At 23.2% G+C, this 12,096-nt stretch overlaps 1 protein-coding gene across 2 annotated transcripts; it reads left to right on the top strand.

Moving 5' to 3' along the window:
• Window positions 1-59: 59 nt before the first annotated feature.
• Window positions 60-11,859, top strand: LOC114124232 (lanC-like protein 2). Of its 2 annotated transcripts, none has more exons than XM_027987419.2 (10): window positions 60-344; window positions 1,578-1,717; window positions 4,813-5,040; window positions 5,424-5,575; window positions 5,655-5,796; window positions 5,877-6,020; window positions 6,676-6,858; window positions 7,950-8,096; window positions 9,596-9,695; window positions 10,465-11,859. In XM_027987419.2, exons 2-10 carry the CDS (start codon window positions 1,592-1,594, stop codon window positions 10,533-10,535), a joined length of 1,293 nt encoding a protein of 430 aa, XP_027843220.1. In that variant the 5' UTR covers window positions 60-344; window positions 1,578-1,591; the 3' UTR covers window positions 10,536-11,859. The 2 variants fall into 2 exon arrangements, with proteins under 2 accessions (XP_027843220.1, XP_050061192.1); XM_050205235.1 differs by lacking the exon at window positions 60-344 and adding an exon at window positions 627-1,288.
• Window positions 11,860-12,096: the final 237 nt, after the last annotated feature.

Here is a 12,096-nt window from a genome sequence, read left to right as displayed (position 1 = left end):
ACTATACTATCATTACTATCGATAACGATTTCGCAACGATGACAGTGCACTAATGCGTTATTTTCTTTTTTTCGTATATTATTTTACATGTGACTCGTGTACAGTGTACACTATACGCGTCCGAGTCCGAGTGCCGGATAGCAAAGCTTCCCGGCTGGTGGCTGTCTGCAACCACGACAACCTAAAGCCTGGAACCGGCTATTTGTTATTTTTTTTTTCATAATTAGTATGCGCTATTGTAAGTACCTAGTATAATACGTTTTATAGCCACTGAAGACTGAAGAGAGAAGAAGACTGAACTACAATCATCACATCCACTGCTCATTATTTAGTTATAAAGTCTGGTACGAAATCCGAAAATTAATTAATGTTTTAGGTTAGGGTTGCCATAAAAAATTAATTACAGACCGGGACGTTTTTTTTTTTTTACAAATAATTTCAACAACCTTTTTTTAAATTATAAAATCTTGAACACAATGTAATATATATATATATATATATATTATAGAGAAATTAATAATAATAGGTAGCATTAAATTTAGTTAATACAGTACCACATGGTTACATACTTATTTTACAGCATTTTTTGAATTTTAAGTTTAAGTATAAATTATTACAGAAATAGATTAAAGATAAATTAATGATTATATTAAAGTATTTGATTAATTATTAATCATTTATAATTTATATTTTTCTGACATTTTCACACATTATTTTATTATAGAATTTAGAATATAAATTTAAAAATATAGTTTATAATTTTTGGTACTTTTTTTACTTACACTTATCGGTTAAGTCTTAACCGGGACTTTGGGAGGGTCTAACGGGACGACCGGGACCAAAGTCATATACTGGTGTCATGTCCCGGTATACCGGGACGTTTGGCAACCCTATTTTAGGTGTACCTACTTAATTTCTTAGGTGATTAGTTTGACTGATCTGTGTTCAATATTGATTGTATGCAATATTCTTAACTCTTCTTGTTTAGGTATTTAACTAGTGAAACAGTAGTCGCTAACAATTGTATTCATTATTTAATTCTATAATATTATGATGTATCTACATTGTACATTACCTATACAAATTATTTTTGTTTTATACATTTTCTTTTTTTAACTTAATGCACAGTTCAATAAGTGATGACATTTTTTTTGTTCTTGAAATATGATAATTTAATTCATTGCAACTTTTTTTATTTTTATTTATTATTTTCCATTTTATATACATGATATAATATTTTTTTGTTCATAATATCCATGTATCAATAATATATTCGTTTGACCATCAGGTAAATATTTTTGAATAATTCAATATTAAGTAAAAATCGATTTTTTTTTAAAATAAGTTTTGAGATTTGTCCAGTATTTTGAAATATCCAGATGAAACATGGTTAAATTTTAATTAATAATACTATATATACTACCTGTTCGAGTTTAGATATTATGATTGCATCACAATAAAAACTGGAAAAAACCTTAGTAAATTAATTTTTAATTAATTCTTATAATTTTCAAACATTATGACTCTTATTTATTTACACAATTAATGTGTTTAATTTATACATTTTTATGGAGTAGTTTACAATAAACTTATGATGGAGGATAAGAAGAAGACCAATGAGCAGAAACACGAGCATATCAGAAATTACAAAAATGAACTGAGTTTACTATCTGATGAGAAAGCAAATGAGGTAGTAGGAAGATCGCTTAAAATGTATGTAAGTAGGCATATTAACAGTGTGTTTAATATTAATTTTGTATTGAATTTAAAGCAACTTTTTATCAACCTAAAATATATATATTTTTTAATTTGAGGAGAATCTGTTATTTAATTTTAATCAAGTTAAAATTGTAAGTGCTATCTATAATTTATTAATTGACTAGGAATATTAAATGTGTTTATAGCGGACATATTAGACCTATTTCCCATAATAATTGTAAAAAAAACAAGTTAATCTCTAAAATAAAAATAAATTATTAGGGTGGTATTTAAAACAGTTAAAACTGCTTATTATAGAGATGTTTATTATTAACATCTATCTTTGGAGTTAGTAAACATTTTTTATAATTATCTAAGGCTGAAATTATTATTATATTTAAAAAATGTTGAAGTCAGAATTATAAAGTATAAATTAACTAAAGTAATATTACACATTAACCAGGACTTTGCACCAGAATCATTTATTTTGGTTTAAAATGTATCAGTAATCCAGAAAAAAAAACCTAAGAAATTACAAATATTTAAAGTGTAATCAGACACATGACATAAATATATAAAGTGAAGCGTCTATAATCTAGATCAGGGGTCGGCAACTGGTGGACTTCGGTCTCAATCCGGACCTCAAAAGGTATAACTTTGGACCCTGTCAACATATTTTATTTGATTATGTTATTTAATCTAATAGTATATAGTATGTATTATTGTATTTATTATTATTAATAGAAAATGTCTATTTCATTTCATTTTTTAAACTCGGATTATAGTGATATCATAATTTATTGCAAATATTTTATTGGGCAGGTAATAATTGGTTTTATTACAATTTTATAAATGTTCAAGTAACAGACTCTTACCTCGAGGGCACATTAATTAACATATGCTGTTCTCCAAAATTCCCCGATTTAAAAAAACTGATGAAGGAAAATAAATGCAATTTTTCACATTAAATTACTTGATAAAATATTGTTATTATTATATATCTAATAATGTAATTTTTAATATAAATTAATTTTAATAACTAGATAATAATTTTTATTTTTATACTACTATTTTTCAAATATGAAGAATTGAAAAATATTTTTTTTGCTGAACTTCATTGATATATTATATTAATCTTCAAGACTCCAATAGTATTTTCTTGCCGACCCCTGATCTAGATTGAGACTGAGTGACATCAGAATTAGAAATTCATCCAGATTACTAGAGGTTATGTTAAGTACCTACTCAAATGACTAAGAAATTTTGTTACACTATATTTTTTTTATTAAATTTAACAAATTTACCAATTATACAAAGTTTAAAATTCAACTATAATAACTACGCATACATATATTATATGCATATCAGCAAAAAATTAAAAAAATTTTTTTGAGTAATTTTCATAACAAGAAAAGAAGAAGTTAAAAAACTGATGTACATTCTATTAGTACTGATAAAATAGATTCTAGAACTTAAAAATATTACTTCTTATGTGCTGTCTGGATTACTGTGTTCACCATACTACTAGAAAAACAATTTTTTTAAATATTTTAATAAGAGCATATTGTAAATGGATTAAAGTAGTACATAATAAATTTGTTTGATTCAACAAAAATGATATTGCATATTTATGATAACAAGCTTAAGCTAATTAATTAAAGACAATTGAAAGTTGAAAGATATTTAATTAAATAATACATTTGTAGATAACCTAAAAAGTAAATTACCATTTAACTAATTTTTATGTATAATAATTTTTTATATTTAAAATAGATTTAGAAACATATAGAAACATCTTACTATTGAATCATAAAAAAGATGTATTATTATTTTTTAAGTTAATGAATAATGTTTGACTATAATTAAACATTAAAAAAATACTTTATTACTTTTAATTACATTTATGTGTTAACTATTGTTAGGTACAATGACATATTTTATATTAGTGTCAAATATCAGTATTAATGTATATCCAATACCAAATTGTTATTAAAAATATATATATATGTATAGCTTAAATAGATAAAATAATAGCTAAATAGTTATTTAAAAAATATTTCGTAAGTTTAGTATATTAATGAAATTAAAGTATTAAATTATTTTATTTTTGTTTATATTTGCAAATTAATGCTCAAGCCAGAGTGTTAATATGTTATAGATACAAAATTTAATTTAATTTACCTAGATTCTCTCTATAATAAAATGGTATTTCTTTTGGCGTAAAAAAAATTCTCAAGTTTACCCTGCAATCCGGCTTTTATTCATTTTTGTAAATTTATTTTAATATTATCACTTATATACAACTCTATTTTTGCACCTTAAATAAATAGTATAAATGTAATAAATAAACAACAAAATTCTTCATAAGTTGTTCATTTACCGATTCAAAAATATTAAAAATATATAGTCACAATATATTTTTATAAGCACTAGAATTTAGAATTTTTTAAAAAAATTTTCAAATCTTTAAAATTTGTATTATTATTTATTTAATAATTAGGAATGCATAAAAAGTTTTCTTGTAAATCTAAGGTTTAACAATTTAATGAAATGTCCTTTTGTTTTTTTTTACCTATTGTAGAAAAATTAATTCAATTAACTTTAATAAATTATAAATAAATTCAATTTCTATTTATACTCTAGGGCAGCGCTTCCCAACCTTTTTCCTTCACGGCACACTAATCTCAACCCAAAATTAGCCGTGGCACACTTGTCACTGACTTATATAATGTATACATATTTTTTTTAGGCTTTCGTCGTTTTAATTATTATTACCAAAGTAATTGTAGATCAGTATAATACTAGCAAACAATTTAAAATGGTGTGTTTATTTAGGATAGAAAAAAAGAATTATTATTATATTTTAACCAATTATTGAAATTTTATGTAAATGTTTATTAATAATTATAAAACTTTGTGGCATACTGGTTGGGAAACCCTGCTTTAGGGTGCTTGTTAATTATTTTTAATGTTAAAAAAATAATTCTTTAAAAATTAATATATTTATTAATAATTCATTAATACCTTAATAAAAATACCCATTTATGAATTTTGTAATAACCAATTGACTGATTTATTTTATATTTTACTGATTGGGAGTATATTATTTTTCAGTATATTATAGATAGTTTAAAACCTTCAAATGTGTTTCAATTCAAAATCAATGAGTATGTTGAAGCTCATATGTTTGTAATAGATGACGAAGTTCAAAGGTTTTTAAAAAAACCAAAACCTTATGATGATGAACTTACTGTTGAGTCTATATATTCTGGAATGGCGGGTATTGCTTTGATGTACAAATTGTTTGCTAACAGAACACATAACAGAGATAAAACTATTGAGGTTTGTTCAACCAGTTAAATATTAATATTTTATAAATGTGCTAATTGTTCACTACCTATATTCTTTAAATTAAGTTGTTAAATTTTGATAAGAGAAAAATTATTTAGAAAAGTATTGCTAGAATATAAATAATATTAAAATAAATATTGAAATCTCATATTCTGTAAAATTTATTAGCTATTTTCAATTTTTTATTTTATTTTATTTTTTTTTTATGTAAATTTCAGATTAATCTATAACCTTTTTATTTCATATTTTAATATAAATTAAGTTTGTAAATTTGGATAAAAATAGTTAATACTTTTTGATATTAGAGCCTTCATTTGTTCAGTTTATTATGTTATACAAGCTATTATAGCTTTTTTATGTATTTATATTTTTAGGCTAAGTTGATTATCGAAAAATGTATATCAATATTAAATAAAAATTCTGATAGTGTATCATATTTAACTGGGAAATCTGGTATATTTGTTACGGCTGCTGAAATTTATCGAGATCTCGGTGATATTGAAAATGCAAAAAAAATGATTAAGAAGTATTTATCATATTATAAGCTTATTTTACGATCTTACACTGCTTTAAAATATTAATTTTTGATTTTTTCTTTGGTATAGAGTTTTGGATTTGTTGCCATTAGCATTGAATAAAAAACTGCCTGACATTTTACTTTATGGACGAGCTGGATATCTATACTCTTTATTATTACTTAAAAAACTCGGATGGGAAGACCCAGATAGAGATAGATTGATACGAAAAGTAACAAATCAAGACTAGTATTTTTATTATTATTATTGGCTTCATCGTCTTGATCTTAATTAAATGTATAAATAATACAGGTTGTTTCAGCGATTTTACACAATGGCATAAAGACATGTGAAAAAGATAAACCAAAAAAATCTACTCTCATGTATAAATGTCACAACAAAAAATACTTGGGGGCAGCTCAAGGTTTATCGGGTGTTTTACAATGTCTTCTACTGGTATGTTTTTATTAAATACCTTCATACATTCTTGTAAAAAATACTTGATAAAATAAATATATTCAATTATGAATTCTTTTTTAGTATGTAAAAACTATTTTTAAATATACATTTGAATACTCATTAAAGATTACATTCAGTTAAATTTGATTATAAATACTGATACTTAAAAATAGTATTTATTAAATCTTTTACAAAACCGTTTTTTTCTTTTAGTATTTTTGTATTTCATATTAATTTTACAAAGTATTTTACACCATTTAATTTGATTTTATTATAAAAAGCTCATCTGTTTTTTTTTTTATTAAAATTTTTGGTTGTGAGTAAGTCACTTAAAATATAAATATTATTTTATATTCTCTCAATTGTTTTAATTTTTGATTCTGAATTGAAAATAAAAATGTATAAAGTATAAAGAAAAAGTATTTAATTTTAAATACAGATATGTGAGAATAATGAAAAAAACACTTTTCAATTAATTTTTTAAAAAATATTAAAATATGTATTTAAGTGCTTATAAACTATTTAAATACTATTACTAAAGTACTTTACAAGATTGCCTATGTATATGTTATCATGATAATATAAAATAAGAATTTTTTTTTCATATTCTTTTCAATTGTTCTACATTGTCATTGTATTTGATATGTTTAAGGCAAATACTTATCTAACAAAACATGAACTACACAATATTGTCAAGCCAGCTCTCGACTACTTATTGACACTGAGGTATACATCTGGGAATTTACCATCTTCTATGTGTAATGATCCGGATCATTTAGTTCAGTGGTGTCAAGGTGCTCCAGGCGCCCTACATACTTATGCACTAGCTTATAATGTAAGAACAATTTAAATTTATATACTTATTGGAAAATTATGCTGAATATCATAAATGATATAATTATATATTAATATTTTTATAGATACTTAGTATTATTCCAAATACAATGTTTTTAATAGATTAGTACTATTTTAAATAATATTAATAGTGTACAAGTATTTAATATTTTGTGTATTCTGAATAGTTTTTTTTAAATATTACTTCTTTTAAAAAAAACTAATTTTATTATTTATTATTTATATTACCTACTAATACAATTAATTATTTGATGGTCATTGTGTTACACTAACCAACAATTATTATAAAGCTAATTTGTGTAGTATTTATTATTTTGTTGTATTCTGTGGTATGCTAGGGATATTTTAACGGATTTAAATAACCTAGTTTATTTTATTTATATTTGATATATCTAATTCAATAAAATTTAAATATTTAATATATTATTATTTATAAAATTCAGATCAATAATAAAGTAATTTTATAAGGCTCAGGAGTTCTAGTGAGTGCATATTTTTTTTAAGTCATAAAATTTTCCTGATGTTTAAAAAATTTAATTTTGCTAATTTATGCACTTATTTACAGTTTCTAGCGTTGTTTTGCTAATTTAGAGTTTTAAGTACTATTTATAGGCATATCAGACAATTTATTCTATCATTAATCACATACAAATACAAATAATGTACAACAAACATTTTTTTTTTTTTTGTTAGTGGTTAAGTATATATTTTTTCGTTTAGTGTATTTAGATTACATAGTAATTACACCTAACCTCTTTTGGAATATTTAAACAAATTCTTTGATATTTATTCATTAAATAAACATTCTTATATCTAATAATATAAGTATAAATATAAATAAAAAAAGTATTTTTTACATATTTTATTAATATATACATTATAGCATATTATACTACCACTGATTTAATAATATAAACAACAAAATTAGTATACACAAAAATATATTATATGTATGTTTTATTGTTAGTTATAAAATCAGTGGTACTGCTCATACGGTTAAAAGATTTTGACAGCTTATGATAGACTACAATAGTATGTTTGTTTGAATAATAAGTTATGTTTGCTGTTTAGGTTTTTCTAGATAGGAAGTACTATGATGCAGCAGTAGAATTGAGTGATGTTGTTTGGGAACGTGGTTTATTGACTAAGGGATATGGACTGTGTCATGGCGTTAGTGGAAATTCTTATGCTTTTCTAACACTCTTCCAATTGACTGGAGTAAGTTTAATAAAAATTTAAAACACTATAATTATTTACAGTTTCAAACTAACAATGGGTATATAAAATGTATCCATGTATAATATTGTATCTATGATTCATAGATAATAGTAACTTAATCAATCAAAATACATCAATAAAATATTATGGTTTTATTTTTACTTTTAACTTTAAAGTATATATTGATATATAAACTTGTTATTATTATTTTGGTGTTTAATTATTGAAAATAATTTTGATTTTGAATTCAATGTTTAAGTCCATGCACAATTAAATGTTTATTTTAAACAAATATTAATAAAAAAAAAAAAAAAACAATTTTTCAATGAATTTTGTTTTATAAACTTTGTAGTAATTATTGCTTTATTTTGATGGATTCAGTTCACATATTTTTGATGATAGTTAAATGTTATTTGCATTTAAAATTAAAATGGACATTTACAATTACAATTGTAATGGATTTGTTCAAAATTCTAACTATTTTTGGATTATTTCGTTATGTAGATTTGGAAACTATTGAACCTGTACTAAGTGTACTTCTAAAACAATGTGATATAATATGGTCTACAGATTACAGTATTATTTATTTATGATTAGAGCGCGGATTTCTATGCAATTACATATTTTTTTCCTTTTAATATTTTTGGATTTTTGTCAGTTATCTCTATGAATCATCATAATTTGAAGTTAATGGTGAAATTTTTTTTTGCATATTTCTGGGTATTTAAAGGTTATCGCATATTTTGGCAAAATTCAAAATTTATTGCATATTGAAACGAAAATTTAAAAAAATTTAAAAGAATGACATGTATAAAATAATATTTTGTCAAGTAGAAAAATTAAAATTAAATTTTCATAGTCACTAAATAATTATATATATATATATATTTAGTTATAAAATAAATAATCGATTACAACGTAAACTTAATCACTCTTGCTGTGTCAGTCGGTTATCAACATACCACTCAGCACTTGGTTACATCGTTTGTCGTTGTTCGTAAATTGTAAATATACCAAAAATAAATGTGTAAAAATATGTTTACCGATAAACGACACAGCTTCACAGAAGAAAAACTTGAAATGCATATGATTATTCATTTTAATAATAAATTAAATTTAGAAAATTCCTTAAATTTTTTTTATTAAGTATTTAAGTAATTAATTATTATAAGTTTTATTGTACATTTTAAATAAATAAAAAATTCTTGCATATTTTTTTACATATTTTCATGATTTTGACTGCATATTTTTTGACATATTTTCATGATTTTGACTGCATATTTTTTGCATATTTTCATGATTTTTACTGCATATTATATGGCATATTTCGATACTTTTAAGTGCATAAAAATCCGCGCTCTATATTATGATATGCCATTATTGTATTTTTTTACAAAATTTACTATATTAAGTTATATTCTACTAAATTTTATATGTAGAATTTAGTTCAATAGAATCAAATGTATCACCATTAACATAAATATATTATTTTTTTTCAGAAAGCTAAATATTTATATCGAACTGCAAGGTTTGTTGATTGGTGCTTAACAACTGGTCGTCAAAGAAAAGTACCTGATAACCTATATTCACTGTTTGAAGGTATTATATATTTATATAATATGTATAATGTAATATATAGAAGGTCAATTTATAAATACATGATACATAAATCAATAATAGTTTATTGAGGTAACTAATACATAAAAATAGCAACTTTCTGTCTACAGTTTGGTTCAAAAGTGAAGGTTGATGGGTGGTGTTAATTATTGTCGGATCCAGGGGTTTTCCATTTTGTGGTATGTACTCCTGGCCGTATTAGATTGTGGCAAACAGGTTTGATAATCACTTGTTAAAAATGGCCTCAGGGTTCGCTGATGTCAGCTTTCACTTTTCATGAGCCAGACTATAAAGTAAAATATTTATGGTAAAACCTCAATAAGCTGAAAAATTTTTTTGGTCTTACTTCAAATATAGAATTAGTTCATCTCACAAAGACAGAAACCTCATTAAAACAGAAATTAATATCAAGGGAATCCAAACTATGTCTAGTACAATTAATTTAAGTAATGTGCTAGCAAATGGTTGACTAATGATCATTAATTTTATATTTACTGTTGTATTGTCTATAATCTATACCCGTAGATAAGCAATGATAAATATATGGGTGTGTGTTTCATATGATGTTAAGTAAAAAACATATAAAATTGATATCCAAGCTAATTGGTGTTTGTAATGTTTAGTATTGAATCATATTTTATTTGCACTGTTAAAAAATGTATACAAATTAAATTTATCATTAAAACTAAATAATTTTCATTTTGCCATAGTACTTAAAAATAGTTCTTAATGAAATCTTTTTTTTATATAGGTGTTGCTGGTGTTACTTATGCTCTAATAGATATGCAATGTCCCGTAGCTGCCAATATGCCAGGATTCTAAATTTCAACTATTGCAGATCATACAGTTAACTAGATAAGTTAAGTTACTTAAGAGGCTTGGCAATTTTGTTTGTAATTACTGACTTGCTTGTGCACCATACGCAAAAATGTCCTGTAGCTACCTCGGAATCAAATCCAGGATAGCGAGCGTCAGAACATTAGTTCACATCCACTCGGCCACGGTTGATGTTTTTACTTTAACAAATAATTTTCCTATTTTAAAATTTTTATCCTTTATGTCTGAGTAATGTTTTTACTCATGCAAATATATATATATTTTTTTTTATTGATTATGGTTTATTGATATCCTCCTAAGAATACTTAAATTAATTAACTCAATGATTTATTAATAAACAATTAAATTTTTACTAAGACTGGTAATTTACTATAGTCAAATAGTTAAGAATTAAAATCTACCTACAACTTTTAACTCTTTAACTTCCTTTCTAAGTTAAATTCAAAACAGATTATAAAATTAGTTTAAATAATGTACCAGCATTTTCAGCTTTGCCTTTCAATAATATTATGTATATTGTATAAATGTTATGCCTTAATGTGATACATAAATTATTGAGACTTGAATATGTATAATGGTAATTTATAATTATTTTTTTAACTGTACATAATTTTATAAATTACATCTACTATTAATAACCCGACTGAAGTATATTAGATAATTATAATAAATAAAAAAAAGCTTTTATAAATTTATTTGTTCAAACCATTAACTTATATTATGACTATTAGATAAATAATAGTAAGTTAATTTAACAATTAGCTATTCCTATTATTGTAATGTATTGAATTATATATTAATACATTGAACAAAATGATTAGTGCCATAATATAATTAATAAATTATATTGTTTTTTTTAGTTTAATTATATGTATAATACTTATCTATAATTTTTTTTTTACGTATTGGTTTTAATTGAAAATTCCCATATTGTGAATTATACTTTATTATCATTCATTAGCTCTTTTTATTATTAATAATCTTTTATCAATAGTAATATTTTTTTAAATGTCACCCTTTTTTTAAGTGATTTAATTTAAGCAGCTCATTAATAATCAATATTACAATATTATTTGTATTTTAAAGTGGTCAGTTATGGACCAATTCTAAAGAATAATAATTAAATTTAAGCAAAAAAAAAAGTAAATACGTAAGTTGAGTGAGTGTGTTTACTTATTTAGAATAAGTGAAAGTATACTTAATTTTGTTTTGCTTGTATTTGGTCGTATTGTTTTGAATTTAGATGTTTTTAAAAAAATTATCTTTTGTGTACAAACTATAATTTAAATAAAGCAAAACAAAAAATGAATTGCTTTTAATTTTCTTTAATACATTATGTATTGTTATAGATTTTGAAAGTTTTACATTAATATAGTATGCTTTTAATCTTATTGATATAATAATATAATTTTTATTTGTTTGTACATAAGAATTTTTAGGAGAAAATCTTAAATAAATTAAACTTATGTTTATTAAAAAAACTGGTGCCAAGTATTCATGTACTACGCTTCCGCCATGCCCTTATATAGATTCCCTAGTCCCAAAA

This window comes from Aphis gossypii, chromosome X (genome assembly GCF_020184175.1).
Source record: "Aphis gossypii isolate Hap1 chromosome X, ASM2018417v2, whole genome shotgun sequence".
Taxonomy (NCBI): Eukaryota; Metazoa; Arthropoda; class Insecta; order Hemiptera; family Aphididae; genus Aphis; species Aphis gossypii.
Note: the sequence above shows the minus strand (reverse complement) of the source record. Positions and strands in the feature narration are given on the sequence as shown.

Bases quoted from the DNA above. Each gene is read 5' to 3' on its own strand.
- LOC114124232 (XM_027987419.2), top strand. From the start codon at position 1,592: ATGATGGAGGATAAGAAGAAGACCAATGAGCAGAAACACGAGCATATC. The intron at 5,576-5,654 runs GTATTTATCATA...TCTTTGGTATAG, and splicing joins GCAAAAAAAATGATTAAGAA to AGTTTTGGATTTGTTGCCAT. The intron at 5,797-5,876 runs GTAACAAATCAA...TAAATAATACAG, and splicing joins GAGATAGATTGATACGAAAA to GTTGTTTCAGCGATTTTACA.